Raw genomic sequence first — 22,400 nt, 5'->3', positions numbered from 1 at the left:
AGTGTAAGTTTTAGTTTCTTTTTACAATAATACACCCCCGTATTATACTGAAAAGAAACTAAAACTAACACGAAAACAAATGAATTTGTCAGGGTCAAGATTTAAGTTACAATACAAACAACACTTTGTGAAAGGAACTGATTCAGTCATAGATGTCCCAGTCTGCGCAGGCTTGTTGTGTTGATATATTTGATAAAAATGAAAACGACAGTATTTTTTTTTTTATTTATATGTATTGTCTCTACTTTTGATAATTTCATGAGGACTCTTATCATTTGTTAGTTCTTGTTTTTTTCCAATGATCTTTTTTTTTTTTAATCACAATTTCAGTCTCACTGGAAAAAAAAACTATTAAAATCATGATGATGTGACTTTTGACTTTTGTCTTTACCAAACATGTTCTTTTTCGTCTGGTAAACAACATTTGTAGGCTAGTGCATCTCCGAAGCACTATTCTACTTAATTTCAATGCTGTCTTGTCAAAAAGTTTGATCAAAGTGCAACTTCTGTGATTTTGATATTGCACTTGGCCATATTGCCATACGCTGAAATTGCATTCTCAAAGCAGACCTCACTGGGGCCCTGAACAAAATGGGCCCTCCTAACTGACTGGAGAGCCATGGAAACCATTTGCCACACAGTCACACCCCAGTGCTTCCACAAAAGTCCTCCCTCCCCAGTTTACTCCATCTGCCAGTCAAAGAATAAGATCTAAGAATAAGATCAAGAACAATAGTTATTGAATGAACGTGTTGTGTAGAATCTTCAGATAAGTGAATATTGACAATAACATGAATAAGAAATTTTAGAATATATAAAATGTAGAAAAATACTAAAACATAACAGTGAGCTTTTGGTCTGATGCCTGCAGTCAGTTAAATGATTTTAGATTCAATATTTAATCTTTCATCAGTGGATGTCATTCCATTAATTTCCATCTTGCATTAGGTCAAAGTTGTAATTGGTGATGGACTGTAACTAAATACATTCACATCTAGTATTTTACTTATGTTGTACTTCACTTGAGTTCCATTTTATGCAACTTTATGCTGACAGAGAACATTTTACTGCAACATGACTAATTTTACTTTAAGTATATTTATCTGATAATATTTCCATACTTTTGCTTCAGTGAGGTTTTGTGAATGCTTTTACTTGTAGTTTTTTTCCTCATTCTGATGCTCGGTTTAAACTTCAGCAGGTCGTCTTGACCATGTCTACATGGATAAATGCACTGAGTTGCTGCTTTTTTTTTTTTTTTTTCTTTTTTTTAATATGCAGTAAACAATATTCATTGAAATCTGAGCCACTCAGCAGGTCTGTCAGTTCCTGCTGCTGCAGCACAGCTTCTGTTTCTGTTCTCAGCCCACGTATGCGCAGGAAAGAGAGCATAGCCTGGTGAAAATGCCTGTAAGTTGCAACGTTTTTGTACCATTTGCTCAGTTTGAGTTAACATACAGTGTTGTCAGCTGTCAGTGCTCATTATTATCGAGTCATCATTGTCATTATGCGCATGTGAGTCCTCGAAGTTGTTGTTGTTGGTATGTAGCAGCTGCGGCACATGTAGTGAAAGTTAGCTAACATAGCCCTGACTGTCACGGGAGGCGACTACTTGCTGAACAGCAACTGTTTCCAATGCGTATGTGATATAGTCTGTAACGGAGTCATTTCGGGCCAAGGAACAGTCTGTACCTAAATTTTTTTTTGTATACAGGGCCCTTCACATGCTTCTTTGAGTTTATAAAAACAAAGCTAATTTAAGTAACGTCCTTTGACAGATAAATTAAATGATTTGAACTTATGGGACAGAGGTTTTTCATCGTTCATGGCGTTGCTAAAATGTTGGCTAATACCTTGACTTATGTGAAGCGTTGAGTGTAGATCCAAAACCACAACTTCAAGCTACTTAGCTACCTTGTTTATCACAGATGTAGCATTGAGATAATTCAAACAGCTGCAAATAATGGCGAGATCGGAAAAAAATACTTTACCTTAATATTACAAATCCTTTAAAGTCACGATTGCGAAACTTCTTCTGATTAAATGTAACTTCTGCCTTTTTTTGATTTCTTTCAGCTGGCTAAAGACCTCCTCCATCCAACTATTGACCATGAGAGAAGACAACATAAAAAGAAAAGGCTTGTTCAGACTCCCAACTCTTACTTTATGGATGTCAAGTGCCCAGGTATGTCAAGAGAATAGACTGAAGTTGGGCTGCAACTTCTGTAACGATTATTTTCATTATCAATCCCCATTATGAACACAGTTGTTTTGTGTAGAGCTGCAGCGATTAATCGACAAACAACAACTATTTTGATAATCAATTAATTGCTTTGCAGCATTTATTTTTATTTATTTATTTATTTATTTTTGTTTCTTTACTCCTGGCTGACTGTGAACTGAATATCTTTGGGTTGTGGAAAAAAACATTTGAATGATGAACATGATTCACCATTTTCTGAAATTTTATGGACCAAACAACTAATTGATAAATAATGAAGATTAAATGTAAGATTAATGAATGATGGTCTATGAATTGAATAGAAAAAAAAAATAATAAAGTACTCCTTGCAATTTCTCAGAGCCCAAAGTGACATCTCCAAATTGCAAACAAGGGCTGGGCGTTATGGCTTAGAAATAATAACTCAATATTTTTTGGCATTTCCGCACTATGCAATATACATTTTTGCTTGAAAAGTTACTGAAATGATTCATAGATTATCAGATAGTTGACAAATAATTTTCTGTCTATCTACTTAACGACTAATTGCTGCAGCTCTAGATTAAAGTCCTGGTTGTGTGATACAGAGAGAGCATATACAGACAAAGCTTAACAGTGTTTTTAGGCCACTTGTTTGGTCACATATGCATGGCATTCATAACAAACACGTTTATTTATAATGATATGTTGGTCTTTTTTATAATTTAGTTTAATAATGTGTCTTTGCAGGCTGCTATAAGATCACCACTGTGTTCAGCCATGCACAGACAGTTGTACTCTGCGTGGGATGCTCAACTGTGTTGTGCCAGCCAAAAGGTGGAAAGGCACGACTGACTGAAGGTAAAACATCCACAAAACCCCCCACAAATTATTAGTAGTGCTATATATTTTAAATTCAAGAGTTTAAAGCAAAGTAGAATAATGTCTAACTCATTTTAATATTTGGTTTCCAGGTTGCTCTTTCAGGAGGAAACAACATTAAAGAAGGGATCGCACACTTAATGTGTCTGTAATTGAGCCATGCTGTTGATAATTCTTACTTTTCTATTGATTACAGTGTAGTTGTTCATTCACTAATGGCAGGCTCTGTCACTGTACAGATGTTCAACTTTTATGAAACATTTATAAACTAACAGAATTTTTAATATGCTAGATAATAAAAGTGAAATCTAATAATTCAATAAAGACAGCTGTTTTAAAAGCTGAGGCATTCTGGGAGTTTTATTGAGAAATAAAAATGTTTGTCATGACTGAAATTACCTTCACAGAAAGCAAACCAGTAGTTTTTTTTATGAATGAAAAGAAAACATTTGTGCCATACAGTTCTTAAGAAACATACAGTACATATAAAAGACATGGATCTTAAATAGATAACAGATAAGAATAACATGAAAATACAGTTTGGATGAACTGGAAAGCACAAAGTGTGAAGTGACTACTCCACTTGCATATTTGTGTCCCTGGAGAGTCCAAAATCCAAAAACAACAACAACAACAAAACCCCACATGCTCTACAACGTTTTTTTTTTCTTTTTTTTATAATAGACTTTGATCACTGTGTCTGACATTGCACTCCACCTCTGGGACTGTCTTCGTCTTCCTCGTAAGCTTCTCCACTGTAGCTTCTCTGTTGTGACCGCTCATCTACTTCACAGAGGTCCACCTCCTCCATGTCATCAGTTATCATCACGTCCTCCCTGGGAGGAAGTAGTCTTTCCAGCTGGAACATTAGATGCTCTGGGAGCCAGTGTTTCTCTGGGAATTCCACCTGTGGGATTAATTAGAGTTAGCTAATATCTACAACAAAGAATCTGATATAGAGGTTTAAATCCAGAGCCCGATAAATATATAAGTCTACCAATATTATCAACCCAAAATTGGCCTGTTACAGCGATATCGGCTAGAGCCCAACTGATGTATCTGTCAGCCAACATTATCTGCCCCATACTGGCCTGGCACAGCTGTATCTGTATTAGGGGTGTAAGAAAAGTCTTTTGAAAGTTTTTTTTAAAGGTTTTATGCATATAATGGTGTGTTTAGTGTGCTTGCATGTATTCTGTATGAAGAATACTGCCCACTACACACACACAAACACAGACACTGTATACAACTGCCTAATATGTGTATTGGCTTCAGCCGCAAAAACTCTGTATCTGTCGAGCCCTACACACTGGTGAAATGTTTTGCAGTCGGTCTTACCTGGAATTGAATGATAAGCTGCCCCTTTTCATAAGGACTTCTGTAAATTGGCATTCCCTCATTCTGAACACATTTGATATCACCGTGCTTTATGACTTCACCTGTGGACAAAAAAATAGATGTTCGTAAAATCTGAATTGCGTATATTCTCAAAAAAGAAAAAAAAAAAAAAAAGAAAAGAAAGAAAAAAACAACAAGCCAGCACTGGTGACGAGCTTATCAAAATTAATTACCAGGCTGTGAGTTGATGATGAGCATTCTGTTGTCTAATGTCTGAATGGTCTTCTTGAAACCACAAAGGGCATCAGCAAGTTTGATGTTCATCTTGATTATCAAATTGTCATCCTGTCTCTGGTAAATGGGGTGCTCCTTCTGATCCAGCACAATGATTACATCCCCAGGCTCCAGTCCAGGTTCCTGGTCGCCTTCACCGTGGAATGTAATTCTCTGACCATCTCTCATACCTGTAACAAACACATTTATCTTCAGTTTAGTTTGCATTGGAAAAAAAATACACTACTACCTACATTTAAAAAACAAAACAAAACAAGTCTCAGACAAAACAAAAACGTACCTTTGTCGATGTTGACTTCAAGAATTTTCTTCTTGCGTTCTACTTTACGTCCGTTGCAGTTCTTGCAGCGGTCTTTTGAGTTAAATTTCTCGCCCTGTCCCTGGCAGTCTGAACACATACTTTGGATCTGCTGAATCATGCCTGGCCCAATCTGTTGCACCCTAATTTGGACACCTTTTCCTTTGCAATTTGTGCATTTCTCCAAGGCACCTTTCTTGCCACCATATCCTGTAACAAACAGGAAAAGGTTATTTTCTTAATTTTTAAACAATTGTTATTGTGTATTGGATACAAAAAACAAACAAACAGTACCTACCATCACATTTTTCACAAATGACATTTTTCTGTAGTGCAAGCTTCCTAGTGGCACTGTTGTAAATCTCCTCCAGTGTAACATCAAGCTGGTGGACGACAGTCTTTCCTACAGGAAAAGTAGATATATGTAAGCTTGTACATATTTAAATATATAAACTATAAATCGCCTGCTACTACATTACCTATAAGACTGTTAATAAAATGTGTCGTACCTCTTCTTTCTCTCTGCATCCTTCCTCCACCTCCAAAGAACATATTGAAAATGTCCATTGGGGACGATCCTCCTCCCACGCTCCCCTCTTTGATTGCCTGCTCTCCTCCTTGGTCATACAAGTCTCTCTTCTTTGGATCTGACAGCACCTCATATGCTTGAGATATGTGTTTGAACTGTGGAAATGAAACAAAAAAAAAAAAAAAACATGGTCACTTTTGTAAACAAGACTACATTTAAAACTTTCACAAATATTATCACATGGATTTGTTAAATATTAAATTCTGATTGGTCAATTACTGCATCCTAAAGTCTGTTTCTGAATAGCAGGCCATTGCTGTGGACACTATGGACCCGTCCAGGGTGATGCAAGACCCCGGCACTACCTACACCACCCTGTCGGGGGTTATGTCACAGTAATTAATTTAAGTTGTAAGAAACTTTAAGTTTAACATTTTATTCTGTGTTTTATCTATGACTTTTAATAACTGTATTGACGTTTTATTCCTCCTTTCCCCCGTATGCCTCCCTGTTTTTCATATCACTGTGTATTGTATTGTTGTGTTTTATGTGCATAGCATTTTGTAACACTGGCTTTGATCAGTGATATACAAATAAACGTTACTATTGTCACATGCTTACAGTGTTGCTATCCTGTGATGACCACATCTCTCTTAAAAGTTAATCATTAGTGCTAGGCAAAAATCTGACAACAGGGCTGTTTTTCTGAGCTTATGAAAAGTTATTTTTATAATTGAGTAATCAGGTAATTATTTTGTAGGTTAATAGTTGTTGCCTATGAACCGTCAGAAAATAGGGAAAAATGTTGATCTTTGTATTCTAAGGCCCAACATGATGTCCTCAGATGTCTTGTTTTTTCCTATAACCTTAAGATTTTCAGTTTTCTGTTACAGAAGAGTAAAGAAACCAGAAAATATTCATATTTAAGAAACTGAAATCTTTAGACTTAAAAAATTACACAAACCGAATATGCAACAATCAAAATAGTTTGCGATTTACTTAATTAAGTCACCAAAAGTCACTGGAAACCTGTCTGTTTGGGTCAGGTTCATCACTATAAGCTGATGATTATTATAACCAATTTTCTTGCTTTAATTCTCATGCAGATTACCATATAATTGACAATTTTGTTTACTACATGAATACAAAGTAATAAAATACACAGCTTTTGCCATTTACTAAATTTTATTGATCTTAGGAAATACAGTACAGCTGTACATTAATGCATCGTAAATTAAATTACTGTACTATGTATAATCCCAATACACTATAATAAAGTACAGTGTAGTCTGTAAACTATATCTTACTGTAGTTTTGCAGCTGCATCTTGCTGTTTCATTTTTGGCCAGTTTGTCATAAGCATCACAGACACTTCATTTTTCATTGAGAGAAAATTACTTTGTTTTTACTGTCATGAATTCAATGTGCACACAGCAAACAGATGCTGCAGCAGAAGCAGATGGGTTACATGGGAGTCAAATAAAATGAAGTTACAGGAGTTTTAAAGTTGATTTCCATGTTGTCATGTATGAAAATATCCAAGATACTGTAAGCATTTGAGTAAATGCACAGTCACACTACACCACTGCCAGTAAGTGATTACTATCATGTTTCCTGAACTATTTTAAAATTACCTGATACACATTTTCAGAGAAGTTTATGATAATGACACTCAATGTAAAGATCAAAACAAAGTTCTTCCCATGTCCATCACCCTAATAAGCCTTAAAGTCTTGCGATAGAAGCACAGTGAATAAACACTTGACTAATTCTATTTTAAACATTATTTCACAACCTCCTGACATTTAAGCCCGGGGCGTTTCGACACAGTCATTCAGAAGAGCTTAAATCTTCCTGTACCTAAACACCAAGCGCTGCGGCAGCCTGGATGGTTCCAGAAAGTTCCCGCTGTCGATTCAAGCGGGCGAGCAGTTTAAAATTAGCAAGGGCATTTCCTACAGTCCATAAACGGCAGCCGGGACACCCCTGAAGGTCTCTCACGCCATATGTAGCTTAACTCACCCTCTCGCCTTCGCTGGGGTTCTTGTCGGGGTGATATTTTAACGCCAGTTTCCTGTAGGCTTTTTTCAGCTCCTCCGGTGAGGCGCTGGGTTGGACACCCAGGAGATCGTAGTAGCCTGTTTCGTGAACCATGGTGACAACCTAGAAAAACGACAATAAGCCAGAGACATGTGTCATTAAGATATTACATAAAGCTGTGACTTTTAGTGGACCATGCGAAAATTAAAAATGAATGTTAAGTTAATCACCGTAACCCTAAACTTGAGCTGGTCGAGAAGAAAATAGTAACAAACGTAGCATCACATAACGTGACGAAACGTGTCATAGGAAGCACGTGCGGTCACATAGCGATTCCTGTCAACCATATATTACGTTAATGTTGAATGAAACCGCCAGCATTCGTGTGTCGTGTGTCTGAACAGTCTCTTAAATTACTCTAAAGAGTATTTACTTACCGGGGCTGGTTTCTGTCCGCGTTCCTGTGAGGCTGCCGGCGGAGGAAGATGGCTGGTTCTTATAGCCGCTCCACACTGAGGAACTTTCTGGAGAGCTCTGGTGAGAGGGGCCGGACACCAGCCGGATGTTTCGTTGGCTGGACCTGAGCGAAAAAAAAAGACAGGCACAGAGGAGCAGAGAGGGAGGGGACGAGGGTGGGGAGGTGGGGGGGTGGTGAAGGTTGCCAGATCAGCTTGTTACACCGGTACACCCGAGTCTTCCTTACCTTGGTTTGGTATAGTGCTGATAACAGTGCAGTGGTATGGACGATACCTTATTTACAGAAATACTCTGTTACAAGTGAAAGTCCTGCAAAATACTTACAGCAAAAGTAAAAGGAGTCAAATGCTTTTACTCATATGGTATAAATGAAATTATTATATGTCAGACTGGCTCGGGTTGCGTCCCCTTTTGGGGGATAGAAAGCCGGAAACCCCTTACACAACAGTGCAGTTTTATATGTCTTTAAATGACAATTTTGATAAGTTTGCATGAATTTATATACATAAAATAAAAATAAATCGATCGAAGAGATTTCATCAGAGGCAACAGTCTGATGTTGGTGCTTTTCAGGATCCTTTTCTCTCCAGGATGGATGGGGAGCCTTTTCGCTTATCTCTCCCATTATAAGAAATCATCAGTTTTCCCCCAAAAGAGGATGTGGCCTTGCCAGCTCCGGCTGGATGGCATATTGCCAGCCCGATGTTGATGCATTAATGTGTAAACACCATGTTAATGTTGCAGCTGGTGAAGGTGGGGCTAATTTGAACTATTTTACATAAGGCAAAGACCAGGATCACCAATGGTTGGCAATTTCTTAATCTTTAGCAGGGGGGATGGACCAGGTTTGTTTCATCCACCCATGACTAGCTAACAAACTCATGAACAAGAGATCCAAGAAGTAACTGACAGAAGGGCAGGACTTGGATAAAAAGTCAGAATTTTGTCTAGTACTTTAGCACAACAGACAGCACCCTGGATTTATCAATATAAAGCACTCTTAAAGGCCATTTATGCCCCCTTTACATGTGAATATAAATGATGTAACCTGACCATCACTGCCAACATACTTCCATGTTTCCCTTAATTACATGCATGTCAGATTTTACAGATCTTACTTTCACTTGACTATGCTTTGGTACCATAAATATACTAGATATTTTTCCTATAAGTATGTAAAAGAAATCCAACATTATTTAATCCCTACATAACTTTTGAAGGAACTGAGATTGTTTGCAGGACCCACATTTAAACACAACTGATCCACCTTTGAAATAGTGAATTCAAATATTAGGCTACTATAATTCCCATTAGATATAAAACCTTGTTGAAAGTTGAAAGTGTGGTATTGTTATGATTAGGGATTTTACCTTCCTGTGTGAGACTTAAGGGAAGATTACAATCGCACTGTTTTACATATGAAAAGATTGAGGTCATTTAAATTCTGGTCATGGTTTTCATGAGCGATCGCTCCAATGCAGTGCGCACATGGACTTTCTGACTTGTTTCGCAACCATTAATGACTTCATAAGGGTTGTTAAACTGCGTGTCCTTTTAGTTTCTGAGTTCTTAAAAAATATATGTGGTAAGAAAGAAAGATTTTGAAAAGTGTTTCCTTTGAGCAAACCCAGCTTGGTCTTACATAACCTGTAGCCACAATACCAGGATATCTACCAACCTAACAGTATGGAACTCCCAGATGAAGTGGAGAAAGATGATCAACTTGAGAAAAGGTAAGCAAATTAAAATTATTTAATCTTGAAGATTAGGAGATGATGATCATCAGACCATATATCAAACTAGTGAAAGAATCATCTGTATATTTTCAGTTTAGTTGTAGCATATGTTATAATACTCTTCTGTTAAAGCTGAATGAAACAGATTAATCAGTTAGCATGCAAATTCTCTTTAAAGCAAAAGTGGTGTGACAACAGTTATACCATATTTTGTCCTTGATCGCTACTTTTTGTCGTGTTTGGGTTGCACCAACAAAAATTAAAAAGATTAATTTAATTAATCTAAGATTAGATGTATTCAGAGTTTAGCAAAACAAGTTTTAAAATGAGTAAATTCAGATTTAAAATTAATTAAATAAAACTGAATAAAAATGGAGATGCTTGCTTACCCAAATAAATTAATCAATGAAATGGAAAATAAATTTGAGTGCTTTTGGGATCTAGTATAGTATATTTTCTGCTAGCCGGTACATTGTTACTAATTTGCTAAAACTTAAGTTTAGAAAAGTTAAGTTAAGAAAACATATTGTTTGCTAGTGAGCTAAAAAGTTGACTAAACATTATACTGTTTTTCATCTAGTTATAAAGTTAAAACCTTATATTGTTTTCTAGATAAAAACTTAACAAAACTTTACATTGTTTAGCTTGTTTAGTTAGCTAAGTTAGCTAAGCCCACTCATGGTGGCTTGGCAGAGAAGCTCTAATTTCTCCTCCACTGAGAAAAAACTTGTTTGCTGAAGTATAACTGGAGTGAAAGAAGGACAGACACATAAAACTCAGTTTGGTTGATTATGAAGGTTTGCAAGCTTTACTTCAGAGGTCTCTGGTTTAACAAATAATATATATATCAAAATAATAATAATATTATAATAATAAATTTAATGAATGGCAATGAGCAGTCTTTTTTTTTTTTTTAGCTTTCATTGATTCTGTCAAGCAAAGCGAGGGAGCTTTAGCTGTGTCAAAAGCCTGACATTGTGTTGGATAAACAATGCAGCTGAAATTTAGACCCATGTGATGAAAGAAAAACAGCAGGCCAAGCCTTTGCCACAATGTGAGAGTGGGGTGTATATGAGCCGTTTGGAGCCCATGTTTCCTCTGTGTGTTTCAGTGTTCAGGAGTCTATGGCACACGAGCAGACTGATAGTGAAGAACATGTCTCCGTAGGTGAGTCTTGAGCATCACTAGATCTCTGCTGGTTCTGAATCATACCGGCGAGGCCACAAACATGGCTTTTTATTCGTCTCTGGAAAGGACTACATTTGTTTTTCTGGATTTACTTTCTCTCTCATTTTAGGAAAGAAAACCATAGAAGAGGAGTTTGCTGGCACACTTCTTGCTCCAGCTCATTCTCTGTGGACCACCGATGCTAAAGGTGCAGTCAGACTCAGAATAGATGAAGGATGTCCGGAGGAGCCTATTACAGTTCACCAAATGTTCAAGGCCTCAGTTAAAAAATATGGGAACATGTACGCACTCGCCAGCAAGAAGAACAGCAAATGGGAAAAGATAACCTTCTTAGAGTATTATCAATTCTGCCGGAGAGCAGCCAAGAGCTTTATAAAGGTATATTGTGTGAAAATGTGTCTACTGTGCATACTAAATATTGAGTATTGAGTGCTATCAATTTTCAGATTTGCAAAAATGAAAAGACAAAAAAGTTTGTTACTCTGTGCAGCTTGGTTTAGAGCGATTCCATGGAGTGGCAATACTAGGATTCAATTCAGCAGAATGGTTCTTCTCTGCAGTGGGTGCCATCATGGCAGGGTGAGAACCAGACCCACATTACGCAAAATACTGATCTGAATCAGCCTGTATCTCTCTCTAAAGACACTGTGTTGTCGTTATTGTGCTTTTTCATCTGACACATGCTGCTGTTGCCAATCTATAATGAGCTGCATTCTTCCTACAGGGGCATAATGACAGGAATTTATGCCACAAACTCACCAGAAGCCTGCCAGTATGTGCTCAGTGACTCCAAAGCCAACATTATTGTGGTGGAAAACCAAAAGCAACTGGATAAAATCCTGCAGGTGCTGTTACTCAAATATATAAAGGCCTTTACCCACTGAGCTCGAGTTTTTCTGCCTGTGAAAAGGAAGTTTTTCCTTGCCTCTGTTACATTAGTGCTTGCTCTTGGTTAGAAATATTCTGTGTCTGTAATAACATTAAAAAGAGTATGGTCTAGACTTGTCTTTTATAGTCTTGCAGTACCTGACATCGGTCTTGGTCTCAAGGTTGGTCTAGAGAATAATTTTTTGAAAATCTTGTCTTGGAATTGACCACATTTTTAGTTAGTTTCAGATGAAGAAGACTCTGGAGTTTATTTCAAGAGAACTACTGTGGTGATATCACAAAATATCCTGTTTGTCATTTAATTGTTAACATCATAATTGTGATTGGCTTTAAAACCTCCTGCTTCAAATGCAACCAATAACCAGAGTCATTTCTTATTTAAAATTTTAGTAACTGTTAAGCAACATTAGCATCATCCACTGTACCAAAACTTTTCAGAAATCTCTTCGTCCCTAACTCAGAGTGTTAACACATATTAGCTATACATGTTAGCTACCTATGTACTGTATATACGTGGATCTTTCAGATCAGTCTTAGGAGTGTCTGTGGTTTGCATGTTCCACATTTCATCAAAAGCGGTCTAGTCCAGGTCTTAACATGGTCCTGTCTTGGTCTTGCTCTTCTCTCGGTCTTGAAACAATCTGGTCTTGGTAATGATTTGGTCTTGGTTCAGGTGGTCTTGACTACAACCTTGGCTCTATAAAGAGAATGCAATGAGATAACCTTTGTCATGATTTGACACTAGATCAATAAAAATTAACCTGATCTGATCCACATGCAACATGTGCTGTGGTAAATTTCTCACTCTTGATACCATAGATACGTGACAGACTGCCCCATTTGAAAGCCATAGTGCAGTACAGAGGAGAACCCCAGCAGAAGATCTCCAGTCTTTACTCTGTAAGTCCCCCTGACACCACATGAAGTGATATGGGTCAAAGTGACCCAGCTCAGGCTGTGATGCTGTATGTTGCTGTTTTGGGACAGTGGGAGGAGTTCATGGAGCTGGGTCTGGATGTTTCTGAGAAAGAAGTGGATGACATCATCAGCAGTCAGAGAGCCAACCAGTGCTGCATCCTGATTTACACCTCTGGCACCACAGGCAAGCCGAAAGGAGTCATGCTTAGTCATGACAATGTAAGCTTTTGTGTGACTAATGTTCAGCTGTACTTATTATATGCAATTATATAAAGATAAGACGGTGAACAAGGCTTCTGTCTAATCTTAATCTGTGATGAATATTCAGATCACATGGACTGCCAATCATGCCAGCAGGGTTGGCGACATGCAGCCAGCTGACACTAAACAGGAATCACTAGTGAGCTACCTGCCTCTCAGCCACATCGCCGCTCAGATCTATGATCTCTGGACAGGCATCCAGTGGGGTGAGCTGGTATACTTTGCACAGCCAGATGCATTAAAGGTAAATAAAAATGTCCAGTATATCTTAAAGGTCTCACAGTAGGTCTTTAAAGTTCAAATAATTAAAAAATAAGCAGTTTGTCATCAATCTTACTCTCAATTATAGGTAAAAGCAATTGCAAAAACAATCTTGTGTGGCAGAATTGTTTCCAGATCCCCCCAAAATGAGAAATACTTCTGTTATTCGCTTAACTAATACCAAGTTATAATTTTAGCTGTGCAAGAAATGAGCTGAATACTACACTCAATAAAAATGACAACTGACTGATCAAATGTGTTTTTAAGCTCTTTATGTACTTATGTATGTGTTGTAGGGAAGCCTGGTAACAACACTGCGAGAAGTTTGTCCCACATCCCACATGGGAGTCCCACGGGTATGGGAGAAGATGATGGAGAAGATAAAACAGGGAATTAGCGAGTGCGGATACGTGAAAAAGAAGCTGGTGACATGGGCGATGTCTGTCAGTCTTGGAGCCAATCAGAAGTGTACGCAAAAGTAAGAGCTGGTAAAAGAGTGTAAATGACTCACCAAAAATGCATTTTTGCAGAGAGATTTAATAATATTGATATTTCATTTCTTTTTTTTTTTAGGGATGATGAGAAATCATTCCTTTTTTCCCTGGCTGACAGCCTTGTGCTGCAGAAGCTTCGGGCTGAGCTGGGTCTGTCTTGCTGTCAGAAGTTCTTCTCCGGAGCAGCGCCAATCAGCAGTGAAACTGTGCAGTTTTTCCTGAGCCTGAATATCTGGTTGTATGAGGCATATGGCATGAGTGAGAGCACTGGACCTCACTTCATGTCAGGTCCCAGAGCTTACAAACTACCAAGGTAAAATTTGAGGGGTCATAAAAAAATAGTGTGCAAAATTTGTTATGCTTTGGAGTTTATGAATACAAAATAACAAAGAGATTTTTTCTTTCTTTGACAAAGCTGTGGGAAGGTGGTGCCTGGCTGTCGATACAAAATGGCCAATGTAGACTCAGAGGGGACAGGTGAAATTTGTTTTTGGGGGCGCAACATTTTCATGGGTTTCCTCAATATGGAAGACAAAACCAGAGAAGCTTTGGACGAAGACGGATGGCTGCATTCTGGAGACCTGGGGAAGATAGACGAAGAGGGTTTCTTGTACATCACAGGGAGAATAAAAGGTAGAGCCATCTGAGCAAATAAGGATATTGTTGATGTCTTGGTTCAGATCCGCACCTGAGCACATGAGGACAGAAAATCCATTATTCGTGTGATGAGTCATAAACAGCTGCAATGTCAGGGTGCCCTCTCTCATTTCAGAGCTAATCATCACAGCTGGAGGAGAGAATGTCCCTCCTGTTCCCATAGAGGAGGCAGTGAAGAAGGAGCTGCCCATCATCAGCAATGCCATGCTCATCGGAGACAAGAGGAAATTCTTGTCAATGCTTTTGACCCTCAAGGTAATCTGCCATTAGGTTTTATCCAAATTATGGAACATAATATGCCTCATTGTATTCCTCATGTTAACCATATCTTATGTAGTTATTATTATGTACTGTACCTTGGCGAGAGGAAAAATTTACAGACATTTACACAGAAGCAGTGTGTGCATACCTAAGTGACATATATATATAGTCCCTTTATATTAATTTTAAATAATGCTTTAAAAGACAATTTTCACAACTGGTCATGATTTATATGGAAATATATTAAGATTTATAGGGACAGTTCATCCCAAAAGCAATTTTACATCTAAACTGTAGTGCTATTTATCAGCTGGATTATTTATTTTATTTTTTTTAATTAGAGTTTTGGAGATATCGGCTGTAGAGATGTCCGTCTTCTCTCAAATATAATGGACCTAGATGGCACTCAGCTTTTGGCACCATCTAGAGTGCCATCTAGTTCTATTAAATGTGAGAGAAGGCTGAGATCTCTAAGGGCCGATATCTCCAAAACAAATCAACTCATACCAAAACAATCTAGATGGATAAATACCTCTATAGGTAAGAGGGAAAATATTTATTTTTGATTTTGGGATGGATTGTACGTTTAATTCTGCATTCCAGTGTTGCAGTGATACAGAAACTATGGAGCCCACAGAGGAGCTGAGTACGGAGGCTGTGGAGTTTTGCCAACAGCTCGGCAGCCAAGCAACCAAAGTGTCCGAGATCATTGGAGGAAAAGACAAAGAGGTATACCAGGCAATTCAAGAGGGAATCGACAGAGTCAACTCTGGAGCCACATCTAATGCCCAACACATTCAGAAGTGGACCATTCTCAAAAAGGACTTCTCTGTGTCTGGAGGAGAGCTGGGTAAGTTTAGCAGAGCATCAGTCACTGGACAATGTTATATATTAAACAGATTATGCACTTTTTAAATTAAATTAAATGCATTGCAATTTTGAGACTGCACTGAATTACGGCTCATTATATTGTTTTCTCATTCCAGGTCCAACAATGAAGCTTCGGCGCCCTGTGGTGTTGGAGATGTACCATAAGGTCATAGACAACTTCTATCAAGAATAGTATCGTATTCCTTGAGAAATGACTGTGTAACTGTTAGTATGAAAATCACTTGCATATCTTATCATTCTTGTGGACATGCATAGAGTTTAAGTATATCTGTGTCTTGTTATAGAAGGTATAAATAATAGAACAACCGTATTGATTTTTTTAAATAATATTTAAGATAAAATCATTAAGTTTTAAATAGTGAATAATACTTGCTAAGAATTTTACAAAGTCACACAATTGAATGCATCTTCTCATAGGCTGAAATATTTCTAATTCAGATTTGTCTCTAGTCAACAATTTATTTTTACTGCTTTAAATTTATACTAGCTATTTTGCGGAAATATTTAGTGGTATTCACGATATGGTTTATACCAATTCTGTTAAAAACCCACCAAACATGATAATAACTCTCACCAGGAATCTAATCATCATCATAGCAGCTGACGGGGCTTATGACACACAAGAGTCACTTGTATACGCACTAAAAAAATCCTGGCTTAGAGATTTACACATTGCCAATCAACCCCATCTTTTTTTAGAGTGCAACACTTAATAAAAACAATGGCATATCTGATTTCATTGTAATATCCATTTTTCTTTATACATTCATATTTGCAGCAAGAAAAACAGTATGACATGAAAAAAGGCTTCGTGCAAAACATCAAGTTTCATGATATGGAAGCCTAATTACATTTAAGTCATTAAATATATTTAAGATTTTTTTAACCACATAAACGTGAAATATATCCACATACAGTAATTGAAGCGTTTGACTTGTTGACAAATGCTTTGAGTTTTTGCCAAGTGATCATGGGGATTACAGATTGTACTACTAATGTCAAAATAACAGTGTCAAACAAAGTAGACAAGAGGCCAAATTCAGCCAATAAATAGACAATATTCACCACAGATTAAACACTTGAGGAATAAAATACATATCACATATACAATAATTGTTTGTCAAGAGTTTTAAGACAGTGCTTTGGAGTGTGCAGAGAGAAAAATAAACCATTCAGGATCTCAAACTCCTGAGTCTTTTTTAAATACATATTTTGGTTTAAAATGTGCAGATACAACATGACATGATGAAACAAAGAGGCCCATACCCTAACAATTAATTCATGGCCCCGTTACCATCCTTTATCCTTTTAGTTCATATCCTGCACTCTTTGACATATTGCTTCAGTGAATTCGGAGCACTTTGAGTTTCCTCCCAGGTCTTTTGTTAGAACCTTTAAGACAAATAACAAAAGCATTATGATTTAAAATAGGAACATACAGTACAACCAAAACTACGTCTTAATTTCTTGAAAAGTGGATCACCTTTTTGTCTCGAATGGTGTCAAAGCAGGCAGTCTCAATCTTCTTGGCGTGGCCATGCAGGCCCATGTGCCGCAGCATCATGACCGCACTGAGCAGCAAAGCGGTGGGGTTGGCCATGTCTTTTCCTGCTATATCTGGGGCTGTTCCATGAACCTAATAGGAGAAATTAAGCACAATTCATCTTCACGATTGACATTTCTGCAATAACAAATACAAACAGGTCAAACTTGTTCTGCCTTCACTGCCTCAATTAATTTGTACCATGCAACTTGAACTTATCATGGGAGGAATTGTGAGAACCTGTGAAAAGAAGGGAGTCTGACAAATGAAAAGAACATACCGACTCAAATATGGCAACACCATTAGCACCAATGTTTCCACTTGGAGTGACTCCAAGCCCTCCAATTAGTCCAGCACAAAGATCACTGTAATGGTAAACACAAAGTTATAAAGTTATCTATAGGTTTGTTCATGAACGCACACTTGTATTGACCTTGCTAATTAGATTTCAAGGTACATAGCCTCATTATTTTGAACATGCCATTGTGCATGGTTGCCACAAATTTGACATAACAAATTTATAATACTTTGTCATTACTTTCTGTTAATATACTGCTTGGTTGAATCTTCCCTGTCAACACTAGTCTCCTAGTTTTAACAGATTTTTACAAGTACACAAAAACAGTGAAACAATGCACAACTGTGTATACATAAATGTACAAATAGGGGTATCAATATCAAAGATTGCAGCTCTTCGGTGCAATTTAATGATGCACAAAAAATGGAGAACATGTCATCTATCTTACCTCAAGATGTCTCCATACAAATTAGGCATCACTAATACATCAAACTGTGTGGGATCCTGCACCATCTGTAAAAACAGTTATAAACAATTCCATTATTCATTAGGAATGTCAAATACAAAAAATGCCATTATCTGTTTTATTATCCATCTAAAACATTTACAGAGATTAAACGAACTGGAACTTACATTCAGGCACACAGTATCCAGGTACATCTCAGTGAATTTTATATCTTTGTGCTTTTCAGCAGCCTCTCTGCATTTTCGTAAGAAAAGCCCATCCGACATGCGCCTGTAAAAAGATGAGGACAGCCATTTAATTTTAGCTCATTTAAAATGACAAATTACGTAAAGTAATCTGTAGCAAATACAGCTTACATAATATTGGCCTTGTGAACGGCAGTAACACTGGCCCTCTGATTATTTCTGGCATATTCGAAAGCATACTCTGCGATGCGTTGGCTGGCCTGCTCTGTAATGAGCTTAATACTCTGTACAACTCCATCAACAATCTGAAAATAAACATATCCAAGAAAGAGTCAAGTAAAATCTGTAAACTAAAAATGGTGTTTGAGTGATTTCAAAAACAAAACGCTAGTGCTTCTATTCCTAAATATCAAATGATGGGGAAGCAAGAAAGGATAATGAGATATGATGTTTTAATCTAAATAATCAAAAGGTCAAAAGACCAAAACTGTAATCAATAAAATGAAAGAATTAGACAGGTAATGTGTTATTTAAAGGGTCTTACCACATGTTCTATCCCACTGTATTCTCCCTCCGTGTTCTCCCTGATGGTCACCAGGTTCACATCAGTGTACGGGGTCTTGTAGCCCTCAATGGACACACAGGGGCGCACATTGGCATAGAGGTCAAAGGTTTTCCTCAACAGCAGGTTCATAGATGGATGTCCAGCAGCTATTGGTGTCTTCAATGGCCCTATAGATTGTTAAATAATCAAAATTATTTACTAATTCATCTGCCAACAAAAAACACTTTTCGGAAGGATACGATCTAAATATGTGCCATGTTTGTAATGAACAGTAATATTTCAGTTATTTTTGTAAAAACCTCTCTGACATACAAAGGGTAAGATTATTTTACCAATCTTGTAGCTTGGTGGGCAAGAGCTCAAAAACAATTTTATTTCACATATTTGCCATGGGAATGAAGGAGGGTAAAACGACTGGAGGATTAGCTACTAATCCTGAGCAGTAAATATGTATGAACTTATGATCATCAGCATCAGCAATAAATAACTTTCAATTAATCCCATTTTTATTTATGAAATTATAAATGTATTAAGCAGGCTAACCTTTTAGGCCAATTTTGTTCCTGTCCATAGATTCTTTAGCATCAGGAGGGATCATCCACTTGCCACCTGGTCCTTGGATGGCTGTAACATTTCTCTCTTCCCACTGAATCGGTGCCTAGATCAAAAGTGTGTACAGCAACATCACTAGATTAGTTAACATCATGCAGTTTCTTTTAAAAGACTTTAACTGTATTTCTAATTATATCAGATTTTGTTTATTGAGTATCAGTGCTGTAATAATACTAGTATTATCTATTGCAATATAAAGCATCATTTTGCTAGTTAATATTCTTGGTAAATAATCATGTGTTTTTCATGCTTCTCCAGAACTAACTTCAGCTGCTTCAAATATCTTCATAACAGCATCGGAGATCTCTGGACCGATTCCATCCCCAGGGATTAAAGTGACAGTTTGAATCTGTGAGAAATAACAAAGATACATAACATTCAGTGATACAACAATAAATCTGTATTTAATACAGTCGCAAATTAATACAAGCAATAACTTACATCAAAAATCTTCTAAATTTTGATTTTCTTTAGCTGTAGGGGGAAGATACGTACCCCACGGGTGAATGTCCTGGGTTGTGGAATCTCTTTCTTCAGACCTCCAACCACCCATGACACCTGACAGTCAAAAAGGCCCAAGTTTTTACAGGCATAAATAATTTTTATTTATTTTTTTTTACCATAATATAATTCACTTCATCAGCATAAATACAGGAAATTATAATGATAGGGAAAACCATTATAAGTAGAGCTAGACTGTAATATCAATTGAGCAGACCTTACTGGAGAAATGAACATACTAGGAAAAGAATGACCCAAGAATTGTGCACTCTTATGTTTTACAGTACTTTAACTGGACAACTGTTGGCCTGCACTATACTACTATACTACTTTGCACTCGTTTTGACCTATAAAGTACACAATAACTGTTGTTAATCTATCTGAGCGTGAAAAGCAGCACAATTACATGAAACACATGGGATTGATATCTGACAGAACACAGCAGATAGATATGTGTGACTTTTGAAGCAATCTGTAAAGGACATTCTGGAGGAGGAGACTCCAGCTCACAGCAGTCTTTAAACTGCACATTAGCTGTGTTGAAAAGGCAATTTTCTGTTGTCCTGTTCCTTATAAATGACTATTAAAAAATAAATTAGCCTTGGCTTAGTGTATGGGCGGGGGTCAAGAGCCCATACACTTAGATTAGCTACTAAAAGGCCCGCAACAAGAGAAAAGGCAGCTCAGATGGCAAACTGAATGCTGCAATGTAATTGACCAATAGAAAAAGCGTGGAAGAGGTCGCCTTTAGTTTTGAAGCACAACTGACAGCTTATAGTAACGTTATATAGGTTATCTTAGCTCGGCTAATTTGCAGAAATTTCAGCAATGCAATAGCAAATGTGTTCTGATTTTGAAAGGATTGTAAAAGAAAATGCCCATTCCAGATTTGAATGGCATTTCTACTGAGGGACATTGCTAGCAAGCTCTTTTCCTAAAGCAGCAAGGACAGTCAACGTTGTAATACGTAGGTTATGCTTAACTTACTTCCTGTGCCTTGATTTTATCCTTGTCACTGAGCGATAAACCCCACTTTCTTAGTAGATTAAGAATCTGTTGATGACATTTCATAGACATTTGATGCCACACTGTTACTAACTTGAGCAATCAGCGATAAACTAACTTTTAGTACAATGTTCGATACAAGAAAACATGTAGCTAGCTGGCTAGCTAACGACTACCTAGCTAGCTAAATAGCAGTCAAGAGTCAGGTTGCTATAGTAACTACAGGCAAGTAGCCTATGCGTTAGCGCCTAGCTAGTAGCTGGGTAGGTACTGTTCCTGGTATGCCTGCAGTCCTTTGACTTTGACTGTGTGAACGACAGTCAAAGAACATAACGACAGCGGATGAACTGAAAAACAATACCATGAGTTTGGTGCAATACTTATTAAAGTTTCACATATGTTTCTCGTACATACCGCTGACCTCCACGCCTTCCCTGCCATCCTTAACCAGCCAAGGTCGATGCAGCACAGCAGCAGTAGCAGTACTTCTTGGGGTGTCTAGAAGGGAACCCTTAATTTGTGAAACGCTCGCGAGATTTGTATGCGTTGTTAATTCATTAAGCCCGTCGTCCAAACCAGTCATGTCTTACAATATGCCAAAGCGATGAGTAAAATGTGGATAGGTTTAGGGAAAGAAAAAACCTAGACATTAGTGCATAAAAATCATGGGTTTGGTTAAAATGTTTACTCCCGCGAGATCTTTCGTTGATCTGGGGTTACCCTCAAAGACACGGTTTAGCGTTGCTTAAGCTAACCGTAACACATACCGAATTCCCATTCTGAATTATTTTTCTTTCAAAATAAATCCTTGTGAAATAAATCCACACACAAGAAAACGTTATGATTCACCGGAATTCCAATTATTCTGTAATAGTAACGTTCAAATACACACTGACTTCTTCTATGATGTTGAGCAATTTTACATTTATTGCAATGTTAAAGACAGGATTCCCTTTTCTTACTCTGAAGTCTTCCGGAATTAGCATTGAGATTTAAGGGAAGTGGCTTTATACAATATATAAATCTGCACGTATAGAAATATCTACATTCATATACAGTGCACAACCACCCACTTCATATATAATCTATGGTATTACCCATTCATTATTAATTCCTTTGCACTATTTATGTATTCTATCCATAGAAATAACTCGTTTCACTGTAAATTGTTTGTCATTGATATGTACTATACACATTTACATATTCTCCTCCTTCTGAAAATACTTAGTTCAGTTTTTTACCTATCTTTGTTCAGCTTTGTTGTCCTTCTTTGGCAGTATGTCTATTTATATCTTACTACTATATCTTGTGTAAGTACACTTACAGAACTTCAAACCCGAGTCACATTCCTTGTAAGTGTGCACATACTTGGCTAAAAAAGCAGATTCAGATCCATACATTTTTGCAATTACCACCAGCAAGTGGCGCCAATGGACAGCTGCTGAGAACAAACACATCCCACAATGGGTGACTTACACAGGTTGCTTGTTTCTTTCTTTTTCCTTTTCACATCATTAAAACACGTGTTCTTTGGCTCTGGATGTGCAAACAGAATAAAACATGTATGTATCAGCTTTGAGCCAGGACTTTGTAGATAAGAGTAACAATCAAA

General features: G+C 37.4%; 4 protein-coding genes across 5 annotated transcripts; 2 read left to right on the top strand and 2 right to left on the bottom strand.

The window, feature by feature from the left end:
• Positions 1 to 1,266: 1,266 nt before the first annotated feature.
• On the top strand, positions 1,267 to 3,427 carry rps27l (ribosomal protein S27 like). The gene is made up of 4 exons (XM_084733360.1): positions 1,267 to 1,410; positions 2,077 to 2,185; positions 2,951 to 3,061; positions 3,175 to 3,427. The coding sequence occupies exons 1-4, from the start codon at positions 1,405 to 1,407 to the stop codon at positions 3,201 to 3,203; spliced, it is 255 nt and encodes an 84-aa protein (XP_084589486.1). The 5' UTR covers positions 1,267 to 1,404; the 3' UTR covers positions 3,204 to 3,427.
• On the bottom strand, positions 3,415 to 7,737 carry dnaja (DnaJ heat shock protein family (Hsp40) member A). Its single transcript, XM_084733358.1, has 7 exons — positions 7,564 to 7,737; positions 5,522 to 5,696; positions 5,311 to 5,415; positions 4,995 to 5,222; positions 4,654 to 4,884; positions 4,421 to 4,521; positions 3,415 to 3,989 (listed from the first exon to the last, which is right to left on the bottom strand). The coding sequence occupies exons 1-7, from the start codon at positions 7,693 to 7,695 to the stop codon at positions 3,774 to 3,776; spliced, it is 1,188 nt and encodes a 395-aa protein (XP_084589484.1). The 5' UTR covers positions 7,696 to 7,737; the 3' UTR covers positions 3,415 to 3,773.
• A 1,631-nt stretch (positions 7,738 to 9,368) lies between these two features.
• Positions 9,369 to 16,098, top strand: acsbg1 (acyl-CoA synthetase bubblegum family member 1). Its single transcript, XM_084734133.1, has 14 exons — positions 9,369 to 9,791; positions 10,906 to 10,961; positions 11,092 to 11,360; positions 11,473 to 11,561; positions 11,707 to 11,827; positions 12,690 to 12,770; positions 12,858 to 13,007; positions 13,117 to 13,293; positions 13,607 to 13,788; positions 13,884 to 14,117; positions 14,220 to 14,437; positions 14,577 to 14,716; positions 15,326 to 15,572; positions 15,709 to 16,098. Exons 1-14 carry the CDS (start codon positions 9,745 to 9,747, stop codon positions 15,783 to 15,785), a joined length of 2,088 nt encoding a protein of 695 aa, XP_084590259.1. The 5' UTR covers positions 9,369 to 9,744; the 3' UTR covers positions 15,786 to 16,098.
• A 249-nt stretch (positions 16,099 to 16,347) lies between these two features.
• idh3a (isocitrate dehydrogenase (NAD(+)) 3 catalytic subunit alpha) lies at positions 16,348 to 21,293 on the bottom strand. 2 transcript variants are annotated; one of them, XM_084734134.1, is made up of 12 exons: positions 21,203 to 21,286; positions 20,771 to 20,836; positions 19,778 to 19,840; positions 19,548 to 19,631; positions 19,214 to 19,328; positions 18,650 to 18,837; positions 18,277 to 18,410; positions 18,088 to 18,190; positions 17,903 to 17,967; positions 17,437 to 17,521; positions 17,097 to 17,249; positions 16,348 to 17,005 (listed from the first exon to the last, which is right to left on the bottom strand). In XM_084734134.1, exons 1-12 carry the CDS (start codon positions 21,227 to 21,229, stop codon positions 16,922 to 16,924), a joined length of 1,167 nt encoding a protein of 388 aa, XP_084590260.1. In that variant the 5' UTR covers positions 21,230 to 21,286; the 3' UTR covers positions 16,348 to 16,921. The 2 variants fall into 2 exon arrangements, with proteins under 2 accessions (XP_084590260.1, XP_084590261.1); XM_084734135.1 differs by lacking the exon at positions 20,771 to 20,836 and having other exon boundaries at positions 21,203 to 21,293.
• Between the last annotated feature and the right edge of the window lie 1,107 nt (positions 21,294 to 22,400).

This window comes from Lutjanus erythropterus, chromosome 13 (assembly GCF_056507025.1).
Source record: "Lutjanus erythropterus isolate fLutEry1 chromosome 13, fLutEry1.hap2, whole genome shotgun sequence".
Taxonomy (NCBI): Eukaryota; Metazoa; Chordata; class Actinopteri; order Lutjaniformes; family Lutjanidae; genus Lutjanus; species Lutjanus erythropterus.
Note: the sequence above shows the minus strand (reverse complement) of the source record. Positions and strands in the feature narration are given on the sequence as shown.

Coding starts and splice junctions, on each gene's coding strand:
- rps27l (XM_084733360.1), top strand. Junction 2,186..2,950: donor TATGGATGTCAAGTGCCCAG/GTATGTCAAGAG, acceptor GTGTCTTTGCAG/GCTGCTATAAGATCACCACT. Junction 3,062..3,174: donor AAAGGCACGACTGACTGAAG/GTAAAACATCCA, acceptor TTTGGTTTCCAG/GTTGCTCTTTCAGGAGGAAA.
- dnaja (XM_084733358.1), bottom strand. CDS start 7,695: ATGGTTCACGAAACAGGCTACTACGATCTCCTGGGTGTCCAACCCAGC. Junction 5,416..5,521: donor GATGCAGAGAGAAAGAAGAG/GTACGACACATT, acceptor CTTTTCCTGTAG/GAAAGACTGTCGTCCACCAG. Junction 4,522..4,653: donor CATCATCAACTCACAGCCTG/GTAATTAATTTT, acceptor TTTTGTCCACAG/GTGAAGTCATAAAGCACGGT.
- acsbg1 (XM_084734133.1), top strand. CDS start 9,745: ATGGAACTCCCAGATGAAGTGGAGAAAGATGATCAACTTGAGAAAAG. Junction 12,771..12,857: donor AGATCTCCAGTCTTTACTCT/GTAAGTCCCCCT, acceptor GTTTTGGGACAG/TGGGAGGAGTTCATGGAGCT. Junction 14,717..15,325: donor CAATGCTTTTGACCCTCAAG/GTAATCTGCCAT, acceptor TCTGCATTCCAG/TGTTGCAGTGATACAGAAAC.
- idh3a (XM_084734134.1), bottom strand. CDS start 21,229: ATGGCAGGGAAGGCGTGGAGGTCAGCG. Junction 18,838..19,213: donor GAACAAAATTGGCCTAAAAG/GTTAGCCTGCTT, acceptor AACAATCTATAG/GGCCATTGAAGACACCAATA. Junction 17,250..17,436: donor GTGTTGCCATATTTGAGTCG/GTATGTTCTTTT, acceptor TTCTCCTATTAG/GTTCATGGAACAGCCCCAGA.